We start from the raw sequence: 22,041 nt of genomic DNA, 5'->3' as shown, positions 1-22,041 counted from the left end.
GGTAGAAATAAGGAAAATACCTCTTCCAGGGAGGGTAAGGGCTGTATTTGAATCTATTAAAGTGAACAGCGCTGGAGAACTGTGGTTGCAGTTAAGTAACTTTTCTTCTCCAGCACGGAGTCATTTATAGCTTCACCTGCTAAAATTAACATTAGAAAACAGGGTCAAGAACACCTTGGAAAGAGGGATATGAGACGGACCATACTTAGGAGGTTCCACACCACTGCTTGACCTTATAGAACAATCTAACCGTCCAAAACCTGTAACATTACAATAAAGCTTAGCAAAAACCCCAACCAACTCATATGAAAACTCAATCAAGACATTGCCTAATAGATATAAATGCTTATCGTATAGTTCTGGCCTTAATCGCAATAGGCGATGTGCTCAGCATTATTTCAACATCTGCTCAATACTGTGGTCGGATCATCAGAATATGTCCATATGTTTAGGTGCTAGGACAACACAATCTATATAATCTTTTGCCAGTTATTTTCTTCTCCTGAGCACCAGTCATATCATAGAATGGGAAATGAACTACTCAATCACACTTATTTCAGAAGCTTATTTGGATAACTCAATTGATCAAAATTTCTCATAAAGGGTTGGCCTGTAAATTAGGAGTAAAAAGAATTAAACAAGCTTCTTCTCCCCAGGAGATCAGGAGTTGCTGTGAGAGTCATGTGGTGCACAGTGTACCTTAGTCTTGCTTTAATCTGATCAATACTTACTGATTTGCTTTGAAAAGTGGTCAATATATTTAAACCCTAAAGCCATTTAAAGTGGAAATAAGTGAAGTGTTTATGCTTCTCACTGGCTCTTGAATCCAACTCATCCACAGCCTTGCAGACAAAGTGTTCCATGCTACTGTACTTCATTTAAGCACCCACCACAGAGACAAGGTCAAAGTAATTGACCAGGTGTAACCCATAAAAACTCTCGTCTGATGAACTCTATAGCAGTTGATGACCGAACCAGAAGTCATTTGCTCTATACCTCAGCTTCCATTTTGTCCACAGTGGCTTGAGGCAAGTTCAGATAAAGCTGCCCCTAGGTCATATCAGAATACCTTTCCTCTCATATGCACAGATCAGAGTGCACAGAAGAGACCCTGAACTTATGATGAAAGCTAGCAAGATCGACTTTTAATTTAGCCATCATTGCTTTACCCCATATATGCTTGCGGTCAAGAGATCCATAGACTTGCTTCACCACAAGTGTAGTAAATAGTAATAAAAAGAAACCAGAAGGTGAGTGGAACCCAAAACTATAGTCAGATTGACCTTTTATCCATTCATTGAGGCATTTCAGCATATTTAGCGACTACAGCAATCCAATTTATGTTTTGATGACTTAAAAAAACATTTACCTAATGTTAGGAGGCCCTTTGGAAGGGAAATGCGGGTTCACAGCTGTTAAAAGAGGTTCCACATCACTCATGAATATATAAAAAATATGGGTGCTAAAACTTGTTGTCCCAGATAGCTCATGCTAGTATGAAGATAATCTAAGTTATTACCAAAGGGCTGCAGAAATCCAAATCTCAGCATTTTCTCCCAATAACAGAGGGCAATGGATGGTCATGAAGGCTTTGGAGAAGACAACGTAAACACAGTGCACAGGTGCCACACCTAAGGCAAGAGACGTACTTGCTATGAGCGTTAGCGCCAACACATCAGGCGGGGAAGATGAGTGGACATCTCTTTAAGGAAACTGACCTGAGTTGGGTGCAACACTTCACCCACAGATATCCTATGATTTAATTCATATGGGGCCTTTTACACATAGTGCCTTGGGGCCCCAAGGGGTGCGTTTTCCCCCTTTGTTCACCATGGTAGTACAGAAGGGGCTGGAGATGCTTGTGCAGCCTCGTTATGCACTACTGCTAGTACTAACGCACATGTAGTATCCAGAGAGGGCGTCCTTTCATGTGCACGTGGGTGTGGCCACATGCACATGATGGAATCAATTTGCCTCTGAGTCTGTGCTGTATTACCGACACGGGTGCAGAAGCAAACATGCCCTCAGGACAGCGACAGTGCGCCACAAAAAAGGTGTTACACTGTCAGTGCATCCCGTGAGGGCAGCCCTCTTGATGGGTAAAGAGGGGTTCCAACGGATCCCTAAAACAATCCCCTGCAGGCAGGGAAAGTCACTCACTGCATTTGCCTGCTGGAAGATCTGTGACCCCTTTTTAAAATGCAGTTGGGTTGTCACTGCACAGAGAAAAATGGAGCAGCTTTGAAGCAGTCGCTCCGTATTTCACAGAATGCTCTGCCTCTAGTTCAGCGCAAGTTAGCTACTGCCCTGAGGACAGCATATTCATTGTAATTGGGCGCACTGTCCCTGTTTGCACCGGGTGTACCTGTTCAAAGAGGTGCTGTGAGCAAACAAGGACAGTGTGTCCTATTCGTAATCTGTGCCCTATATGCAACATGGGCCCAGGTGGAATTCTTGAGAACATTTTTGGTGGGAGATTAACCATTGCTAGTATCCTGCAGCCACTAGGATCTAAAAGATTTTTTTTTTTATTTAGGCCTGGGGTTAGCCAGGACCTTTTGATGTCACAAAAATTCCATATATACAATAACCTTATAGGGGTTTTCAGTCATCCATCTTCATGTATTGGTCTGTTGTGTCATTTGCATTTTCTTCTGCCCACTACAACATAAGGAATGGGGCAAAGGGTGAGCCCAATTCAGGCACTGACTAACTTCAATGTGAGTGATGACATTCTGCTGTTTCACAGGGAGCCCATCTGCACACAAAGTAGTACCCTTCAGTGCCAGGGACTACTGTGGCAATGTTCTCTTTTGGAGACCAAATATAATTTTGGTTTTGACCATTTTTCTATTTTGGCGAGTGCCTAGCACCTCATTCAACAATACAATTAAAAAAGGAACATAGCAAAAACTGGCTTTAACAAAGCTAAAATGCAGGCAGCTAATGTCAAACCTACTGGCTTTGCCAATGCTTGCTGAATATATACACTAATAGGACCAATATAGCTATCCACAAGTCATGATGATCAGACAACGTTCAAGTGCATTTTGCAATACAAAGTGTAACATTTGGGACCAATCTTTTTGCTAGGCCTTTAAAGAGTTGCTTGGCAAACCATCTGGGTGCCTTGACACTTCACTACTGGAAGTGGGGCCACTAACTCTGTATTTCGAAAAAGGGGTCCCTAAATCAAGAGTGGCCACAGAATTCAGAATGACAGAATAGTCACTCTTCCATAAGTGCTCCATATATTGCTGTTACTTATCAAAGGTCACATATGCAGTTTACCTTACACCCCAGACAGGAGTAATACCTTTCACAAGTAAATGCCAGAAGATTTTGTATTCATTCTTCTCATGTGCAGCTGTTATAGGGATCCAGTTCTTTCTTTTTTTAAGTTTTTCTTCTCCTATGTATCTTTTAAGTTGCTGGCATTACCTCTGTCGCTCGCCATACAATTCCTCAAGAGCATATTTAAGAGGCGGACTCCTCCTTCTAATACAACAATGCTTATTGTAGATTTCACGATTAAACCATGTTCTGTTAAATGCAATTTAATGTGTGACATTTTGCAAAATAAAAACCATTGCAATTGTGGGTAAGAAAGTAAAGCTTCATATTCACTAACATTAGATTTAAAATCAACAGCAAGCATTCTCACCCAGATGCCTGTTTAAAGCATTTAAACAAACAAATGATCTGGTTGATGACTCCATATAGAGTTGTTAGACCTTCAGAAGTGCTCTACAGAGATCATATTTGTGCACATCATATTAAATATGAGGGCGTTGTGGTCACTTTCTTCACAGAATTCAGCTCTAAATGATGGCAAGCAGAGGATACTGTGTGAAGTGGAGGTCAGTGCCCCAAAAAGTCCTTAGCTGCAGGGCAAACTTTCCAATAAGGTGGATTGCTACAAAACACTATTGTAAATGTTGGTATGTATTGTTGCATTAATGCTATATTCCATCACTGTACCTGGATTCTCAGCCACTGTGCTGGCTTCATAGATTGATTATGGGTATTCATTATTTCATGTTTATCTATGAAAATTTAAATTCTGGAGACTTTGCCCTCTATCTAAAGTTCACGTCTTTCTATCCTCATCTACTCAGAAACTATAACAGTGCTAGGCATCGACTATATTGACTCAATCCAGGTTTCAGGCAAACATTACGCAAAGAATACCTGGGTCGAAAGAAACATCTATTTTGAAGCTGGCACTCAGACAGAAGATGTACAGAAGGGCTATGGTGTGGGCCACGTGGCAGCCATGCAAGTCTCCTACATTGGGACATGTTTCTGTAAAGACAAAAGTAGTGCCTGAACTCTGGTTAAACAAGCATAGGTTTCTTTGTGGAGAGGTGCTCCTAGGATGTCCTGGCATTGGAGGATGACGTCATCTAATTAATTATGTAAGCAATGAAAGCTTGCTTTATCACAGTATTAGTCTCATGACAACAGGCTGGTGAAATGTGTTTTCATTATGTCAATGTAGAGCTCAGAAGGATGCATCACACTGTAGGTGTGCAATATGTTTTTATATCAAAGACCTTATGATAGATGTCATGATTAATGCCAAATTAGACATACTATTTGTGACACAGGGTTAATGAGTACGGGGTTCTTCCCTGTCTACGTGAAAACACACTTATGCTTCAGAAGCAGCACACTGGCCCTCTAGAGGAAGTGATGTTCATTTACTAGTCAGCATGCATTGCAAGTCAGAAATAAGATTCAAATCCTAAACTACAAGGTAAAGGGCAACTTCAATAGCCAAATCTATCTCCACACCCCACTGAGGTTTTTACTCATTCAAAGGAGGGAGCATACAGAACTGTCTAAAGGAATCCCTTTCTGCGGCATGATTGTCGATCCCTGCATTGCAAACATCTCCTATCCCCTACAACTTGTGCACACAAATAGGTCTAATCTGCCAATTTCTGAAAAATACATCAAGGCATAACCTACTAAGCTCTTCGTCTCTAGTCTCACGCTTTTATTGTGAACAGGGATCCAGAACAGCGCTCCCCTTTCTAATGCTGTTGAAGTTGACATGAATGAGCTCTACACAAGATGAATAAGTTTGTGCATTGAAGGATCCACCCATTGTCAGACCTGCACATGAGTGGGCATTAACCGCACACAAACCAAGTACTGACCTGCGGGTTCTGCAAGAAGGTTGCTCGGTTGTTGCTGCACCCGCCGCTTCGATTCCTCAGGGGGTTCTCATTTACAATCCACTCTCCAAAGAGCATGGCCTCCGCCCAGGTCTTGTGGATACTGAGGAGGTTTGTGTTAATCCTTCGGCAGACAACCAGATCAGTGAAGTACTGGCAGAAGTCATCAAAGCTCATCCTGTTAGACAGCCAATGAAGAGAGAGGCCTGTGTATGTGGGCATCTAAGGGGTTGTAGTACTTGTTGACAGTTGTCAAGAAAAGTAGAGATGCTTTAAGAGCTTGACATCCAACTCGCAGACGACCGCCTCGTATGGACCACCATCCATAGCCCTGAAGCCCACACCACCACCAGACTGTGCCAGCTTTAAAATGGCAATCACCTACTGAACAACTGTACACATTGCAACACCTAAATTACACTCCAGAGCACAGCCATTCAGTTACAATCAGCAGTGCTCTCTGTGCATGTACTGCCATTTTCAAAAGCGATGCTATGTTCAACACTCACACAATTCAAAGGATTACTATAATATACAGGAGGTCTGGTGAAAAAGCTTTGAATCCATCAGTCGCTGTCCAAAACTACATCACAAAACAACCTATAACCACCACTGTAGCGCCACGCGATGACATCACCACAACCTGTTATCACTATTTCAAGTTTATTAGTGCACCATATCCCTGTCACAACAAGTAAACCATCACAGCTGTCCAGCAATAAAACCATCAAATAATTAAAACCATCCCACCAAGGCACAATGGACCTACACATTGCCATGCATCTGCTAAAAATATAAGACAGTGATGAAATTTACAATGCGTTTACCACTTCAAGGTAATGTAGTATGAGGTAAGTCAAAACGCATTGCATTTATAAAGGTAGAGGTGGGGGTAGGTTTTTAGGGTTCAGAGACGGGTAGAGTTTAGGCGTATACTAAGGAATTTTTTGGATTCAGGGATGGGTGATATTTAGGGGTAGTAAGGAGTCTTTAGAGCTTGGATGGGTGGGATGTATGGGTAGGGCTCAGGGAAGGGTGGTGTTTAGGGGTAGTAAGAGGGTTTAGAGATTGGTGCAATTAGGGGTGCGCATGTTGTTAAGGTTCAGTGAAGGATAGTATTAAGAGATAGTAAGGTTTTTTTAAGGTTCAGGGAAGGGTATCAATAGGAACTATGTTTTTAGGTATCATGTAAGGGTAGTATTAAGGGATAGTATGGGTCTTTTAGGGATCAGGAAAGGGCAGTGTTGAATGGAAGTAAGAGTTTTTTGCAGGATCATGGAAGAGTAGGATTAAGGGCTGTTAGTTTTTTGGGTAGCGTTCCAGTGGTAATAAGAGGTTTTTAGAGTTTAGGGATGGCTAGCATCAAGGAGTAGTAAAAATTGAGTTCTTTAATATATCTACATACATACATATACACATGCGGATGTGGGGGTTTCTTCGTTTGGAATGTATATTCCAAACGAAGAAACCCCCGCATATGGGGACAAAACAAGCCCACCAGCCAGTAAGTAGCATCACATCTCTCTTTAATAAGAAGGTTTGCTGCATAACGCGTTTCAACACTCCTTTGTCTTAATCATATGCACCATGTGATGTGGTCAGTTGTTCAACTTTTAAGTTCATAGGCACTGAAGATGGACTACAAATGGCTTATCAGCATCATAAGCCATTGTCCTGCTATAACCATGATAAGGTTATGATGATCACACCATCATTAAGATGCTCCTGTAGCCAAGGGAACACCAGAATATGACTACAAAGGACCCACTATCGATGTATCCCATCATCGCAAGCATGGCGCCACCACTGTCACAAAACTACCACCCTGACTACCCTACACATCCCCGACATATAATACTGCCACTGATAAAGCACAATCAACGTACCACAGCTACAGAACCACACAACCTAGGACACTATGCCAACTATGGCACTAGCACTATCAAATCACCAATGCAACCATGGAACACCACAACCACAGCACGCACACAATCATGACACCTGCAAGGCCACCATCCTCCTCACTAAGGAATTCAACATTGTTGAGAGACAGAATAAAGCATGCATAATCACTCCTTTTGTAAATGTATAATACAGTAATTTAATGATTAAGACCCCACCATCACCTCCAGCAAGGCGTTTACCAAAACTCCCCGTCATCTCGTACAGTGACGCCCATCTTCTCTCTCTCTCCTCGGCCCACCTGCTTCCATTCTTCAGACCTGTGGAGCATAGGGTTCAAGTATTACTGACATCACTTTAGGTCAAAGAACTTCTCAGGCTTTACAAAGATAATGAGCAGTGGATTGTGCAACAATGGCCAACAGTGGCGTTTTTCTTTGTGTCCCACAGACCAGTGCTTCAAATGAGCAGGCGCTGTCCGGTACGGGGTGTCTTCACTTCTTCAACTTGAGAGGGGGAGTAGCAGCACTCTTCAGCAGAGGTGCAATACTTTTCATGGAGAGTACCTGCACTTCTCAGCAACAAACAGGTACTCTCAGATATGGAGTACCAGCACTTCCATTTCAAGCAATGCCACAGACCACCATTTTAAAGAAACCCTAAACATCTTTGGAATTTAGAAAGATCTTCAGATACTAGTGCTCTGTATTGTTACAGCAGGGATTTTTTTTATTAAATGTTTTTAGGCATGGCTGGAAGCTTAAAACAATGTCATCCCAGCCAACTGTGAGGTTTTACTCAGATCCTCTTGTTTTTACCAAAGTCTTAAAAGAGTTTGGTAGGGCCTCCTGGCGTGCTAATCTAAAGACCTCTGGCAAAGAGCCCCCCTGAGGGACCCGTTGGGCATTGCAGTGCCAGCCCAATGAGGAGCTGCCCTATGATGAAGCATGACACCTCTCGGGGTGTGTGAGGGCCCTTGCTCATTATTGGAGCTCTCCCCCCTTTGATTCTTCTCCCACCTGGTTTCCCTCCATCTCAACCCCCCTCCCTCCGCCCTTTCCTTTGTCCCTCCTATCCCCTTTAGGAACTGCATACCACTTCTTGATCCACCTAAGGTATTGAATGCCACCGAAAGATCCAAAATGATCAAGGCAGCATTACCTCCATTTTCTACTGAGCGTCAAATTTCTTCTGACGCAGTCATCAGGGCAAGCTCCGTACTGTGCTCACTCCGGAAACCGTACTGCGTGAAGTGAAGAATATGATTGGCATTAATAAAAGTAGTTAGTTCTTGGTTCATAGACTTTTCATATACTTTTCAAGAAGTTTGCCGGTAGGGGCAGGCGGGAAATCGGACGATAGTTACTTGGATCTGATCTGTCTAAATTAGGTTTTTTTAACAGGGGTAAAATAGAGGTCTTTTTCCAGATTTTTGGAAACAGTCCAGTTTCAAGAGCTAGATTAAATAGGTCTATAAGTTGATGTGCAACTGTCTCAGCCGCTTTCTGAACCATCTTAGGAGGACCATCTCACACATATAAATGGGATGCCAGAAGGAAGGGATTGTGAGGCAGTTTTAAGACACTCATACGATGAGGTATCGAAAGTGTAAAGGACGCAAAGCAAATGCAAGTGGACAATATTAACGAACACCTGTCAAGCATCACCTATCTTTTTTCAGGGGGTTTAAATGGCACCAACAATTTTGCACTGCAGTGGGTACTTTTGAGCTATGTGCCTCCACTAGATAGAATGAGCCATAAACTCCATGTTCCAAACTCCTTGATTCCAGGTTGGCTTCCTTCTCACACCTGCTGAGTCTTCGCTTTAGTTGAGCTTACGTCCCCTTCCCTCCATGGGGAAAAGATTCACACGTACAACCAAAATTAAACAAGAAAATGTACTGATGCTAGGCTTCTCCACTCTCTGGGAATGAAACATGGGTGTTAACACAAACATATATATATTCAATGAAAAAACCAAAGGTTTCACACATGTTATAGTTAGCTGGACATTTCACTCGTAAAAAACCATTGAAATTCCCCCGTTATAGTTAGTTCAGCTAACTATAACTCGCGCGCCCGCAATGCACTACTGATGACGTCACATATTACATCACTCATGACATGGTCACTGACATCACTCATGACATCACTGATGACATCTCAAATGACATCACTGATGACATCACTGATGACATCCTCCAGTGATTGTGTGTTTTTCTGAAAATTAAATATTTTTTATATTTATGTATATCTCAAGGTCAAAGGAAGAATAAATGGGTATATAAGTGTCTAAATGGATGCTTTTTTAAAAAAAAAAATTTTGTGTAACTGACTGTGTATTCATTGAATTTCTAAGGTTTTTTAAATGCTAATTCCTAACTATAACGTGTGTGAAACCCATGGTTTTTTCAGTGAATTTGCAAGGTTTTTTAAATGCTAATTCCTAACTATAACGTGAGTGAAACCCATGGTTTTTTCAGTGAATTTGCAAGGTTTTTTAAATGCTAATTTTTTTTTTTTTTTTTACATATTTTTATTTTAATTTTCTATCCTTTTTTAAAGACTATGGTTAAATTTTAAAAATTCTACAATATGTTTTTTTTTTACCATTTTTATAAAATAAACAGGTAAGATTTATTAGTATAACTTTTTTTTTTTGTTTTTCCTTTTTTTTTTTTTTTTTACGTGCGCGTACGGTAAGCGCACGTCTTGCTTTAATTACGTCAGATTTCTACGCTGTTTGCGTTTATTTACGCAATTTGCGTAGACGCACGTCACGCGCGCACAGCGCGTAACGCGTACGCTGCACGCGCACGTTACGTGGAAGTGAAGGGGCGTGCCTGTTGTGCGCATGCGCGCGTGCGCGTGTCTTTTTTACGCGCATGCGTAATTTTCCGTAAGCGCACCGTAAGCGTACCGTAAGCGTACGGTTGGTCATGTGATCAAGAAACAAGACTTTTGATTGGTTTTTACAACTTTCAGTTCTAGAACTCTCCTACACCACACCCATTCCCCTCATTTCTGCTTGTGATCCCTTAGGAGAAGGAGCTGGGTTGTCTTTGTGATACGATGGCAGAACAGCAGAGCCCTTCTGAGAGTGAGGCTAGCAGCACTACCTTGAGGCAGAGAACGAGGAAATAAAAGACCTCTTTCTTATGGGAGTATTTTTCTTTTCCAGAGGGCCAGCAAAAGGTAAATGCACCCTTAGTGACTTGTAAGCTGTGTAAGCGTGTACTTTCAAGAGGGAATCCCAACAGGAAGTATTCCTTCGGGAATCACACCATGTTGAGACACCTTAAGGATGTACACAGAATTATACATGCTCGACATACTGAAGGTAACCCTTCAGTAAGTCAACCAAGCACATCCACAGCAGCTCAGCCTGGACCATCATCTGCAGGGCCGAGTCCATCTTCGGCAGGTCAGGTGAGCCCTTCATCTGTGGGGGGAGCATCTCCTTTTTCTCATCCTCAGGAAATAAACCCTCGGTTTCTGAGGGTTGAAATACGGTGCGCCACTTGTCATGATCTAATTTGTTATAGGGAGACCAGTATTTCCCTAGTGAACAATAAAATAGATCAGCACATTTGTCGTACCGTCTAATATTCCCATTCTTTCTTTCCTCTGTCCCTGCATGAACACAACGGCTCTTTTAAGAGCCAACCTTACCTTTCAACTTTTTTTTATATATTTTTTAAAACTTTTTTTTTTTTTTTTTTTTTACCGTACGCGTACGGTACGCGTAATTTTTTTTTTTTTTAAAAAACACTAAAAATCAATTATCACATTTCAAGGTCCTTGAGAGACTACAATGAAAAACTGAAAATGTGATTGTGGAGAAGTGGAAAAAAGGGACCATGAAATTTTAGACTTACCATATCCACTCAAAACAATATTTAATCATTTAATTTTTTTTTTTAATTGCTTTAAAAATGGTTCTAGTTTTCGAAAATTTTCTATCTCAATCTGAAAAAAAAGAAAAAAGTATTAATATTTAAAAAAACATTTTATAATACAGTACACATTTACATATTTTTCAAAAACAATTTTTTGCCTTTTTTTTTGCTGTTTTCAGAATATATTGCATTTCACTATAAATTGTGAAAGCAATTGCATTCATCATTTAACAGCGGGCAAAAAAAAAATAACAATCTCAAAGATTGTATAAAAAAAGCCCAGGATCTCTTTTAACTTAAACATAACATTATAGAAATGCATAATATTCTAAAAAAAAATCAACAAATATCAAAACTTATTTCTTTAAAATACCGTCTGACATTTTTGTTTCAGAAGTATAATCACAAAAATATATCTCAAATAACTCCACAATACATCTGGTTCCATTTCCTTTAGGCCAAATAGTAATTTTAAAATTCTTTTTTGATTAAATTTCCAATGGTAATCCAATAAAAATCTAAAGTTTAAATTGTACAGATCTCACCGATTCTCTGTAACATTTTGGTTTCCGAAAGATTAATTAATAATTAAATAAGTCCACAATAGAATTGGTTACCTTTCCTCATGGCCAAATAGTAATTTTAAAAATCTTTTTTGAATAAATTTCCAATGGCAATCCAATAACATTCCAAAATTTAAATTGTGCAGATGTTACCGATTTTTTCAAAATTTTTGGTTTTCCAAAGTTTCATTAAAAAATTGATAAATTCCACATTACAATTGGTTACCTTTCCATTAGGCCAAATGATAATTTGTAAAATCTTTTTATTTGTAAATTCCAATGGTAATCCAATAAAATGGTAAAATTGTTTTGTCCAGATGTTGCCAAATCTCTCTAAAATTTAGGTTTCAGGAAGATTAGATAGGAATTTGCTAAATCAAAAGGCAAACGTTGCTTAAAAATCAATTGGGAATCATTACACAGTGTCCAGCCTTTTTCACATTTAAGATAAACTGTGTAATGACCAGAAGTTACAGTAGGTCCATCATGGAAAATTATTGCAACTGTTACAAAAGTTTTTCCTGAAATTGATAATTGCTGTCCTGTAAACTTCTTTATTAAAGTATCTAATTTTGAACCATCAGCTTTACAGCGTTGCATCATTAAAATTACATACTGACCGTATTCCTTTAAAATTAACGTTGAAAACATGTCAGATTGACACTCACTGCATTCCATGCTATGATTAGCATCTTTAACTAATTTAGCAAAAGTGACTGTTTTACTTTCTGGCAATGTTAAATAAATAAACCTTTCAGAATCAACATTAGAGCCACATATATTATAACAGTTTTCACAACTATGTTCCCATTTATAAGAGAGACCAAATAAATTTTCAATGGGAACCCCTTCTTCTTCCAGTACCTGAAGAAAATACATCAAGAATTCCTGTGCGTCTTGCTGTACATTTTGAGAAAACTGTGTTCGTCCTGAACATACATCTAAAAGTTTTCTAATTTCAGTAGCACTTTCTATTTGAGTTTTATCATTACTCAGCTTTTGAAAAAGGAGACAACTCAGAACAGAATCTTTTTCCCTGATTTACTATTATCTGCTCTTGCACACTATCCAGATAAAATGCAACATTCAGCACTACATTAGCGTAGCAGTTGACACCAGAGCTATTTTCAAAATGACATCCTACAACCTGTTCTTCATTTTCCATTTTCTTTTTGCTTGCAATTACATCACTCCTCTTTTTTTTCCTCCTCTCTACATCTTCATTACAGATATTCTCATTTCTCCTTTTACGAGAAACTACACGTTTCTCCAACACAGGATACTGACCTAAATGAGGGGCATAGGTTCTTCTTAATCTATTATACTCCTTTACACAGTTTGCATCAGCACTAACTTTTGAGTCATCAAAGTCTATCATGAATAAACCTGATAATGTTTTCACTCGTGACAAAGCAACATATGCCATACCTTCTTTGAACACAGTTGAACCAATGTTCACAAATGCACAATCTACAGTCAATCCTTGAGACTTGTGAATAGTTACAGCATATGCTAGAGAAAACGGAAACTGCTTCCTACGTACATATAAGTCTTTCACAAGCATGAAACGAACTGAACAACGACAAATGTCTTTAACTTCTTCTATCTGATCAAATTTTATTTTTAAACATTCAATTCCATCTTTTTTCTGATAATTAATAAAACCCACAACTCTTCCCATAGCTCCATTAACTAAACCCTTTTCAACATCCAAATTTCTCCTTAAAAATACTCTACAGTTCATGCAAACATATAGATTTTTTTCTAATCCAGCTGTTTTGGAAATGTTCTTCTCTAGTGAATCCAATTTATTTTTCAGTGTGCCTGTTAATGTAACAGTAATTCTTCCATCCTCAATTTTGTCCACTGCTTCCAATTTCCTGATATCTTCCTTTTCCAATTTTAAAAGCTCCTCATTGAATATTGAGCATTCACGTAGAGTTGGCATTAAGCAGATGACACTTTTCTTTTCTGCAATGTTCTTGTATATCTTCTCTGCAACTATTTCTTCCTTTGGAAATAAATTATGTAGCAGCCGACTCTGTAATGCTTTCGTGCCAGCTTCAGTGAGTAGTCCAATTCTGATATCTTTCAGAATACTTCCATATTCTTCATCGTTTGCTTGCCTCATATTGGTAGTAAGTTCCTTGTACTCAAAGAAGGACCAAATATTTGCATTACCGATGCTTCCCAATGACTTCTTTGTGTCTTCATGTGTCACAGTATTAAACACTGGTTGTCCTTTAACTGGAGTAAGCTGTAGAAGATCCCCAAAAACTATGACATGTTTTCCTCCAAATAACACGTCATAGTCTGTCTTCAGAATTTGCTGCATTCTTAAATGCACAAAGGCAAGCATTAAGTTTGATACCATGCTCACCTCATCAATAATGAGAACTTGCATCTTCTTCAATACTCTTGAAACTTCCAAGCATGCTTCTCCAGTTAGTTTGTTGTATTGTATTTTGTTCTCATGCTCCACTGGTAACATTAGCAAACGATGTAAAGTGATTCCTTTTATGTTATATGCTGCTAACCCAGTTGGAGCAGTAACCACACAAGACAAAGTAGAATCCATTTTTTGCTGTAGGTAGCTTCTGATGACTTTTATAAGGAAACTTTTTCCAGTTCCAGCTTGTCCGCTTACATACATCCTGATTGGATGAAATGATGTGCATGAGCACTCTTTTTTTTCATGTAGAAATCCGTGATCAATTTTGTTTCTGATCTCTTCATAAATTTGTTGCTGCTCTTCGTTCAGTTGTCTTTCCAAATTTTGTAAGTCTATAAATTCTTCTTGAGCTTGATTCATAGCCGTTTCCACTTCATTCATGGCTATTGATGCTTCATTTTCAACGATTGGTTGTCCTAGGGGATCTTGACTGAGTGTTCCTGAACTTTGGCTGTCCTGAGAACTGTCTCTAGCTATTTCTGCTGCAATTGTAGTTTCCTGTTCAATTTCTTCATTTAACATTTGCAGATAAGTTGAGAATGTACTGCATTGTATGCTGTCTTTGCAAGCATTAAATGAATCTTCATAGCTTTGAAATTCTCCCAGTAGTTCATCCTCTGTACGCCATGGTTTAAACAGCTGTAAAAGAGCCAAGTAGTAAAATTCCTTTTTGTCAGTAGTGTCGCAACTCAGCTTCCTGTGATTAATCAAACTTCCTTTTGTTTGCTTCACCAAACATCCTTCCTCACCAATGACTTTATATTTTCCATTGTTGAGGTCTTCTGTGGCTTTCCGTGAATAAATGTAGTTCTGCAGCACTTCATAGAGACACATGTTCTCCAGATGATGACTTCTCTTGGGATAATATGTGTCCAACATGTTTGATTTCAAAATATCTGTACTTTCTGGGTCATTCTCGGCCAAATATTCTATTTCTCCAACAGATTTCAGTACCCGATTTCTCATTGCTGCAAGGCCTAAACTTGCCCAAATTCTTCTTCTTGATTTCGAGTAGAGACTTGCAGAAGATAACCTATCTGAACATTCGTAGGATCCAATTTCTCGATGCGATAACATCTTCAAACTGAAACTGTACAGCTTCTTACTGACAGTCTTCTCGTGAGAAATCTCTTCCCACATTTCCTTCAATTCTGTTTTTTCTGATTTCGTAATGTAAGACGTTACATATCGAGCAACAGCAATGGAATTGTCAGCTACATACTGTATATCCATGTTAGCATTCCACATGGATAAAATGACTGGGTTGTAGTCATTTATATTTTTTGATTCTTCTTTTCTTTTAAGGTTGTAGGTATTCTTAGGTGATTTTCTTGTGATAGTATGTCTCACAGATGACGTAAAACTGTTTACTCTTCCATTTGAAAGAACAGGTCTAGGAAATCCAAATCGACATTTAGTGTAGTATTTATCTTTGCTCTTGTATTTCCGTCGACAGTATTTTCCACACCGATGACTTTGGAAACGTAAAACTTGCTCCTTTAACTTTTTCTCTTCTGTGTTTTTTGGTATAGCACATGTTGCATATTCTTCAATGTAAGATAACACTGCTTCATCAGCATCTGTTCCAAACTTTGGGGCATCCTTGATCCACAACAGCGTATGAATATGAGGAGCACCTCTTGCCTGGTACTCTTTTCTCCAAAAGAAATCCACTACTTCTCCTAGAGGTGGATTTTTTTTATTGCAGATGAACGACATCATAGCCTCAAATCTATGATTGAAATATCTGCAAACATTAACCGGATCCAATGAGCACAGTTCTCCTGCTGTCTTGTATTCGATGTTTTTAATGTTTGAATTTGCCTCTCGTAGAAAATCCAGTAAATCATCCCAAGCGTACTCAGCACAGCTTAGGGTAACGAACCATGTTGGTGTACCTAAATTCCGTAACATGCATTTTAATTCACCATGGCGTCTGTACCAATATTCATTTGTCCCACGCTGACAAGCCATCAGATTGATCAGTTGTGTTTCCAAATGATCATCTCGGTGCTGCACTTTCTCCATAAAATCCTTAGCAGACACATTTTGTAAATGTACTCCACTTTTTAAAATGTGATTTACTGCATAAGACAGTGCAGACAAGTCGCTTTCAAATAAAAGATGGAACAAATAAGGAATACTTTGTCGAAATCTGGGATCTTCAGCATATAGTCTTGTAGTCCGATACTCAGAAGCTGGAATCTGTTCCGGACGTTCATCGTATCGTCCTCCTTTTCCTTTAGGAAACAGCTGGGGAAAACATCGAGCTTCCAAGCTCTCCTCCCATACACTCACAGGAGTTCCTTTTGCTTTCTTCATCTGAAAGAGATCAATATTGTCTCCCATAACTTCTTTTGAATGAAGAGGATGTATGCTAAAATGTTCATAAATTTCTTCTTCCTTTGACTTGTCCACTTTTTCAATTTGTCCAGTTGGTGTTTGTGTCTTCTTGTAAATCTTCTTCTTCTTCTTCTTCTATATAAATTGATTCATACCATTTGTTATTCCTTTTCAAATACAAATTTGCTCTTTGTACTTTCCGTACATCTACCAGCTCCTGCCAAATCTTCTTATTCTTTGTAGGTACACCATTAACCAGAATAATTAATGGTTCAGTTTCCAAAGTATCCGCATCAATAGTTTCCATATTTTTTTTCAAATCCAAGGGCAAATACACCACTCTACCTTTTAAACCTCTCAGTAAATCTGAAGGAGGTAATTTACCAGTTTTGGGCTCCATACGTACTATGGTCTGGAACGGATGAACACATTGAATAAGTATAGACTCATATGTATTTAATTCAGAAAGTTCCGCAGGAATAGCATCCAATTCTAAATTATTATGTACAGCTCTGGTCGGCATTCTATTTTCCTCTAACTTGTTGTAACAGTATTTACAAATACGCTGATCTTCACCCAATTCAAAACAATTTTCAAGAAATATATATGTGGCAAAATCCTTCCACTTATAATTATCTTCATTTTCACTCTTTCTGTAGAGATCAACATTCCTAGTTTGTTTTCTATAATGAGTTATGCGGCAACAAATACAAGTAATATTTGGTCTTTCATTAGAGATTATTGCAAATTTTGTTATGTGATCATTAAATGTCTTACTTACAGAGGGTTCTACATTCTCTTCCACTTCTTCCTCATTTACTGTGTCCTTTTCTGCACTGTTTTGTTCAGGACCAAAGTAACAAAACTGAATTTCATCAACAACCTTCTCTACATCTGATACCGATCCACGGAACAGAGCCCTATTCAATTCACCTAACTTTATTGCTGGACTTTTAGCAAAATACAACCGTCTCACAAACTTTCTCATTTCAGTATGATGAACAGCCAGCATCCTAAAATGATGGAAAACACTATTACACACTTTTCTAGATAGACAAGCCAGAGAATGACCCTGCAAACCAGTATTCTCTCTCACTCTGCATGGATCTAGACTTTGAAGCACCTTAATCTTCTGTTTTACACTTTTTTTACTATATTCTCTTAGAAACTCACGAAATTTATCAATAGATTCCTGACGCACAGTGCAAATACTACTACAATTCCAAGTGTACACTGGGGCTTTAGGACGTCTCCCCATAGCCTCATCCGCCATCACTTGTACCTCATCTCTTGGAACCATTATCTCCTTCTCCATTATGCAACCATTTTTCACTTCGTAAGCACGACCTCTGGTGTCAACTGCATGCAGCAAACTATTACTTTGAAAATAGCTCTCTTCATTAAAAAAAGGTTCACTACTTGAACTATGCATCCATTTTCCTAAAAACACTTTAGAAAAGTTTGTTCTGTTCACTACTCTTTTCCTTTTGCTTTGTGATTTCAGTACATTAACCATTTTATCTAATGTACGCATCCTATTCAAAATTAAAATGAATAGTTTCCTTTTTAATTCTAATGCCTTTGCTGCAATGGCTTCAATTTCTTTTTTTCTCTTATAAAACTTAGCCTTTTGCTTATATTTCTTCACATCCTTTATCAAATTGGACATCACTCTTCTCTGAAACATTTTTCTACGTATCTCTTTAAACGCTGTTTTTCTGTTTAAGTTAATCTTTTTAGTTGCAGAAGGTATATTTGCATTAACTAAATTCTCAATTTTTTCCTGTCCTTTTCTATTGAAAACATTCTTTCCAGTACAGACATTTTGTACATTTTTCCTTTTTTTGAATATGTTCTTTAAAAAAATTTTTGTCGGCTTACCAGAAGATTTTTTCTTTTTCCCAACATGAGCATCTCCAACTAACTTAGGTCCTCCAGTTGTCTTCAAATATAGTTTTTTTTTCTGGTCTTTCTTTACTCTGGATTTTGTAGGCATCTTAAATTTTGTTCACTGCTCTTCAGCAATACCTGAAAAAAACTAAAAAAAAAATCCTTTATTTTATTTAAATATATTACTACATTTTTTATGTTCTTTAGAAATCTTAAAATACTATAAACCCCTTTCCTATAAATGAAAATCACAATAACACCTTCACCAATTAAATATCTAAAAACAATTCCTGTGTGCACACAGAGTCATGCTTTGAAATTAGGCAGAAAACGACTGACTACACTCAAGCAAGGGCAACCAGCATTACTGACTGAAACCTCAAACCCCACTCGCTTGTGAATACTGTGCATGATTCCACAGGGTAAGCAGCTGGGTGTGTGCTAAGAGTCTGCTTCTGCACCAAAAAATGGCTCCCCCTTTCCATCTAATGCAACTGTGAAATCACCAAAGCAATACGCAATAAATCTCTGCCTGTAATTCCTATTTGCACACAGAGTCATGTTTTCACATTAGTCACAAAACGAAATTTCTTTGCCAATTTGAAAGCACACTTACTACTCTTTTTTTTGGCAAGTGATAATCACTTTTACAGACTGACACATTATGAATCCACTTTTCAGATTCTTAAAAAAGCACATGTCCAAACTGCTTTTTCAGACCAGCACCATGTATAACCTGGGTGACTGCCTACACTCCAGCAAGGGCAACCAGCCTTAGTGATGCTGAATGTATTTGCATTACAGACTGAAACCTCAAACCCCACTCGCTTGTGAATACTGTGCATGATTTCACAGGGTAAGCAGCTGGGTGTGTGCTAAGAGTCTGCTTCTGCACCAAAAAATGGCTCCCCCTTTCCATCTAATGCAACTGTGAAATCACCAGAGCAATACACAATAAATCTCTGCCTGTAATTCCTATTTGCACACAGAGTCATGTTTTCACATTAGTCACAAAACGAAATTTCTTTGCCAATTTGAAAGCACACTTACTACTCTTTTTTTTTGGCAAGTGATAAACACTTTTACAGACTGACACATTATGAATCCACTTTTCAGATTCTTAAAAAAGCACATGTCCAAACTGCTTTTTCAGACCAGCACCATGTGTAACCTGGGTGACTGCCTACACTCCAGCAAGGGCAACCAGCCTTAGTGATGCTGAATGTATTTGCATTACTGACTGAAACCTCAAACCCCACTCGCTTGTGAATACGGTGCATGATTCCACAGGGTAAGCAGCTGGGTGTGTGGTAAGAGTCTGCTTCTGCACCAAAAAATGGCTCCCCCTTTCCATCTAATGCAACTGTGAAATCACCAGAGCAATACGCAATAAATCTCTGCCTGTAATTCCTATTTGCACACAGAGTCATGTTTTCACATTAGTCACAAAACGAAATTTCTTTGCCAATTTGAAAGCACACTTACTACTCTTTTTTTTGGCAAGTGATAATCACTTTTACAGACTGACACATTATGAATCCACTTTACAGATTCTTAAAAAAGCACATGTCCAAACTGTTTTTTCAGACCAGCACCATGTATAACCTGGGTGACTGCCTACACTCCAGCAAGGGCAACCAGCCTTAGTGATGCTGAATGTATTTGCATTACAGACTGAAACCTCAAACCCCACTCGCTTGTGAATACTGTGCATGATTCCACAGGGTAAGCAGCTGGGTGTGTGCTAAGAGTCTGCTTCTGCACCAAAAAATGGCTCCCCTTTTCCATCTAATGCAACTGTGAAATCACCAGAGCAATACTCAATAAATCTCTGCCTGTAATTCCTATTTGCACACAGAGTCATGTTTTCACATTAGTCACAAAACGAAATTTCTTTGCCAATTTGAAAGCACACTTACTACTCTTTTTTTTGGCAAGTGATAATCACTTTTACAGACTGACACATTATGAATCCACTTTTCAGATTCTTAAAAAAGCACATGTCCAAACTGCTTTTTCAGACCAGCACCATGTATAACCTGGGTGACTGCCTACACTCCAGCAAGGGCAACCAGCCTTAGTGATGCTGAATGTATTTGCATTACTGACTGAAACCTCAAACCCCACTCGCTTGTGAATACTGTGCATGATTCCACAGGGTAAGCAGCTGGGTGTGTGCTAAGAGTCTGCTTCTGCACCAAAAAATGGCTCCCCTTTTCCATCTAATGCAACTGTGAAATCACCAGAGCAATACTCAATAAATCTCTGCCTGTAATTCCTATTTGCACACAGAGTCATGTTTTCACATTAGTCACAAAACGAAATTTCTTTGCCAATTTGAAAGCACACTTACTACTCTTTTTTTTGGCAAGTGATAATCACTTTTACAGACTGACACATTATGAATCCACTTTTCAGATTCTTTAAAAAGCACATGTCCAAACTGCTTTTTCAGACCAGCACCATGTATAACCTGGGTGACTGCCTACACTCCAGCAAGGGCAACCAGCCTTAGTGATGCTGAATGTATTTGCATTACTGACTGAAACCTCAAACCCCACTCGCTTGTGAATACTGTGCATGATTCCACAGGGTAAGCAGCTGGGTGTGTGCTAAGAGTCTGCTTCTGCACCAAAAAATGGCTCCCCTTTCCATCTAATGCAACTGTGAAATCACCAGAGCAATACGCAATAAATCTCTGCCTGTAATTCCTATTTGCACACAGAGTCATGTTTTCACATTAGTCACAAAACGAAATTTCTTTGCCAATTTGAAAGCACACTTACTACTCTTTTTTTTGGCAAGTGATAATCACTTTTACAGACTGACACATTATGAATCCACTTTTCAGATTCTTAAAAAAGCACATGTCCAAACTGCTTTTTCAGACCAGCACCATGTGTAACCTGGGTGACTGCCTACACTCCAGCAAGGGCAACCAGCCTTACTGATGCTGTATGTATTTGCATTACTGACTGAAACCTCAAACCCCACTCGCTTGTGAATACTGTGCATGATTCCACAGGGTAAGCAGCTGGGTGTGTGCTAAGAGTCTGCTTCTGCACCAAAAAATGGCTCCCCCTTTCCATCTAATGCAACTGTGAAATCACCAGAGCAATACGCAATAAATCTCTGCCTGTAATTCCTATTTGCACACAGAGTCATGTTTTCACATTAGTCACAAAACGAAATTTCTTTGCCAATTTGAAAGCACACTTACTACTCTTTTTTTTGGCAAGTGATAATCACTTTTACAGACTGACATTATGAATCCACTTTTCAGATTCTTAAAAAAGCACATGTCCAAACTGCTTTTTCAGACCAGCACCATGTATAACCTGGGTGACTGCCTACACTCCAGCAAGGGCAACCAGCCTTAGTGATGCTGAATGTATTTGCATTACTGACTGAAACCTCAAACCCCACTTGCTTGTGAATACTGTGCATGATTCCACAGGGTAAGCAGCTGGGTGTGTGCTAAGAGTCTGCTTCTGCACCAAAAAATGGCTCCCCTTTTCCATCTAATGCAACTGTGAAATCACCAGAGCAATACGCAATAAATCTCTGCCTGTAATTCCTATTTGCACACAGAGTCATGTTTTCACATTAGTCACAAAACGAAATTTCTTTGCCAATTTGAAAGCACACTTACTACTCTTTTTTTTGGCAAGTGATAATCACTTTTACAGACTGACACATTATGAATCCACTTTTCAGATTCTTTAAAAAGCACATGTCCAAACTGCTTTTTCAGACCAGCACCATGTATAACCTGGGTGACTGCCTACACTCCAGCAAGGGCAACCA

The 22,041-nt window shown here is 39.0% G+C and overlaps 1 protein-coding gene across 2 annotated transcripts in view; it reads right to left on the bottom strand.

The window, feature by feature from the left end:
* Positions 1 to 22,041, bottom strand: part of LOC146782638 (calpain-5-like) — a 142,412-nt gene that overhangs the window by 17,266 nt on the left and 103,105 nt on the right. For both annotated transcript variants that reach the window (XM_085640024.1, XM_085640025.1), the window contains exons 7-8: positions 7,328 to 7,405; positions 5,166 to 5,361 (exon numbers count right to left, since the gene is read on the bottom strand). In XM_085640024.1, coding sequence (XP_085496150.1) covers positions 5,166 to 5,361; positions 7,328 to 7,405 — 274 coding nt within the window. The remainder of the gene's footprint in view (positions 1 to 5,165; positions 5,362 to 7,327; positions 7,406 to 22,041) is intronic.

The sequence above is a fragment of the Triturus cristatus genome, chromosome 12 (genome assembly GCF_964204655.1).
Source record: "Triturus cristatus chromosome 12, aTriCri1.1, whole genome shotgun sequence".
NCBI lineage: Eukaryota > Metazoa > Chordata > Amphibia > Caudata > Salamandridae > Triturus > Triturus cristatus.
This window is presented reverse-complemented; position numbering and strand designations above follow the sequence as displayed.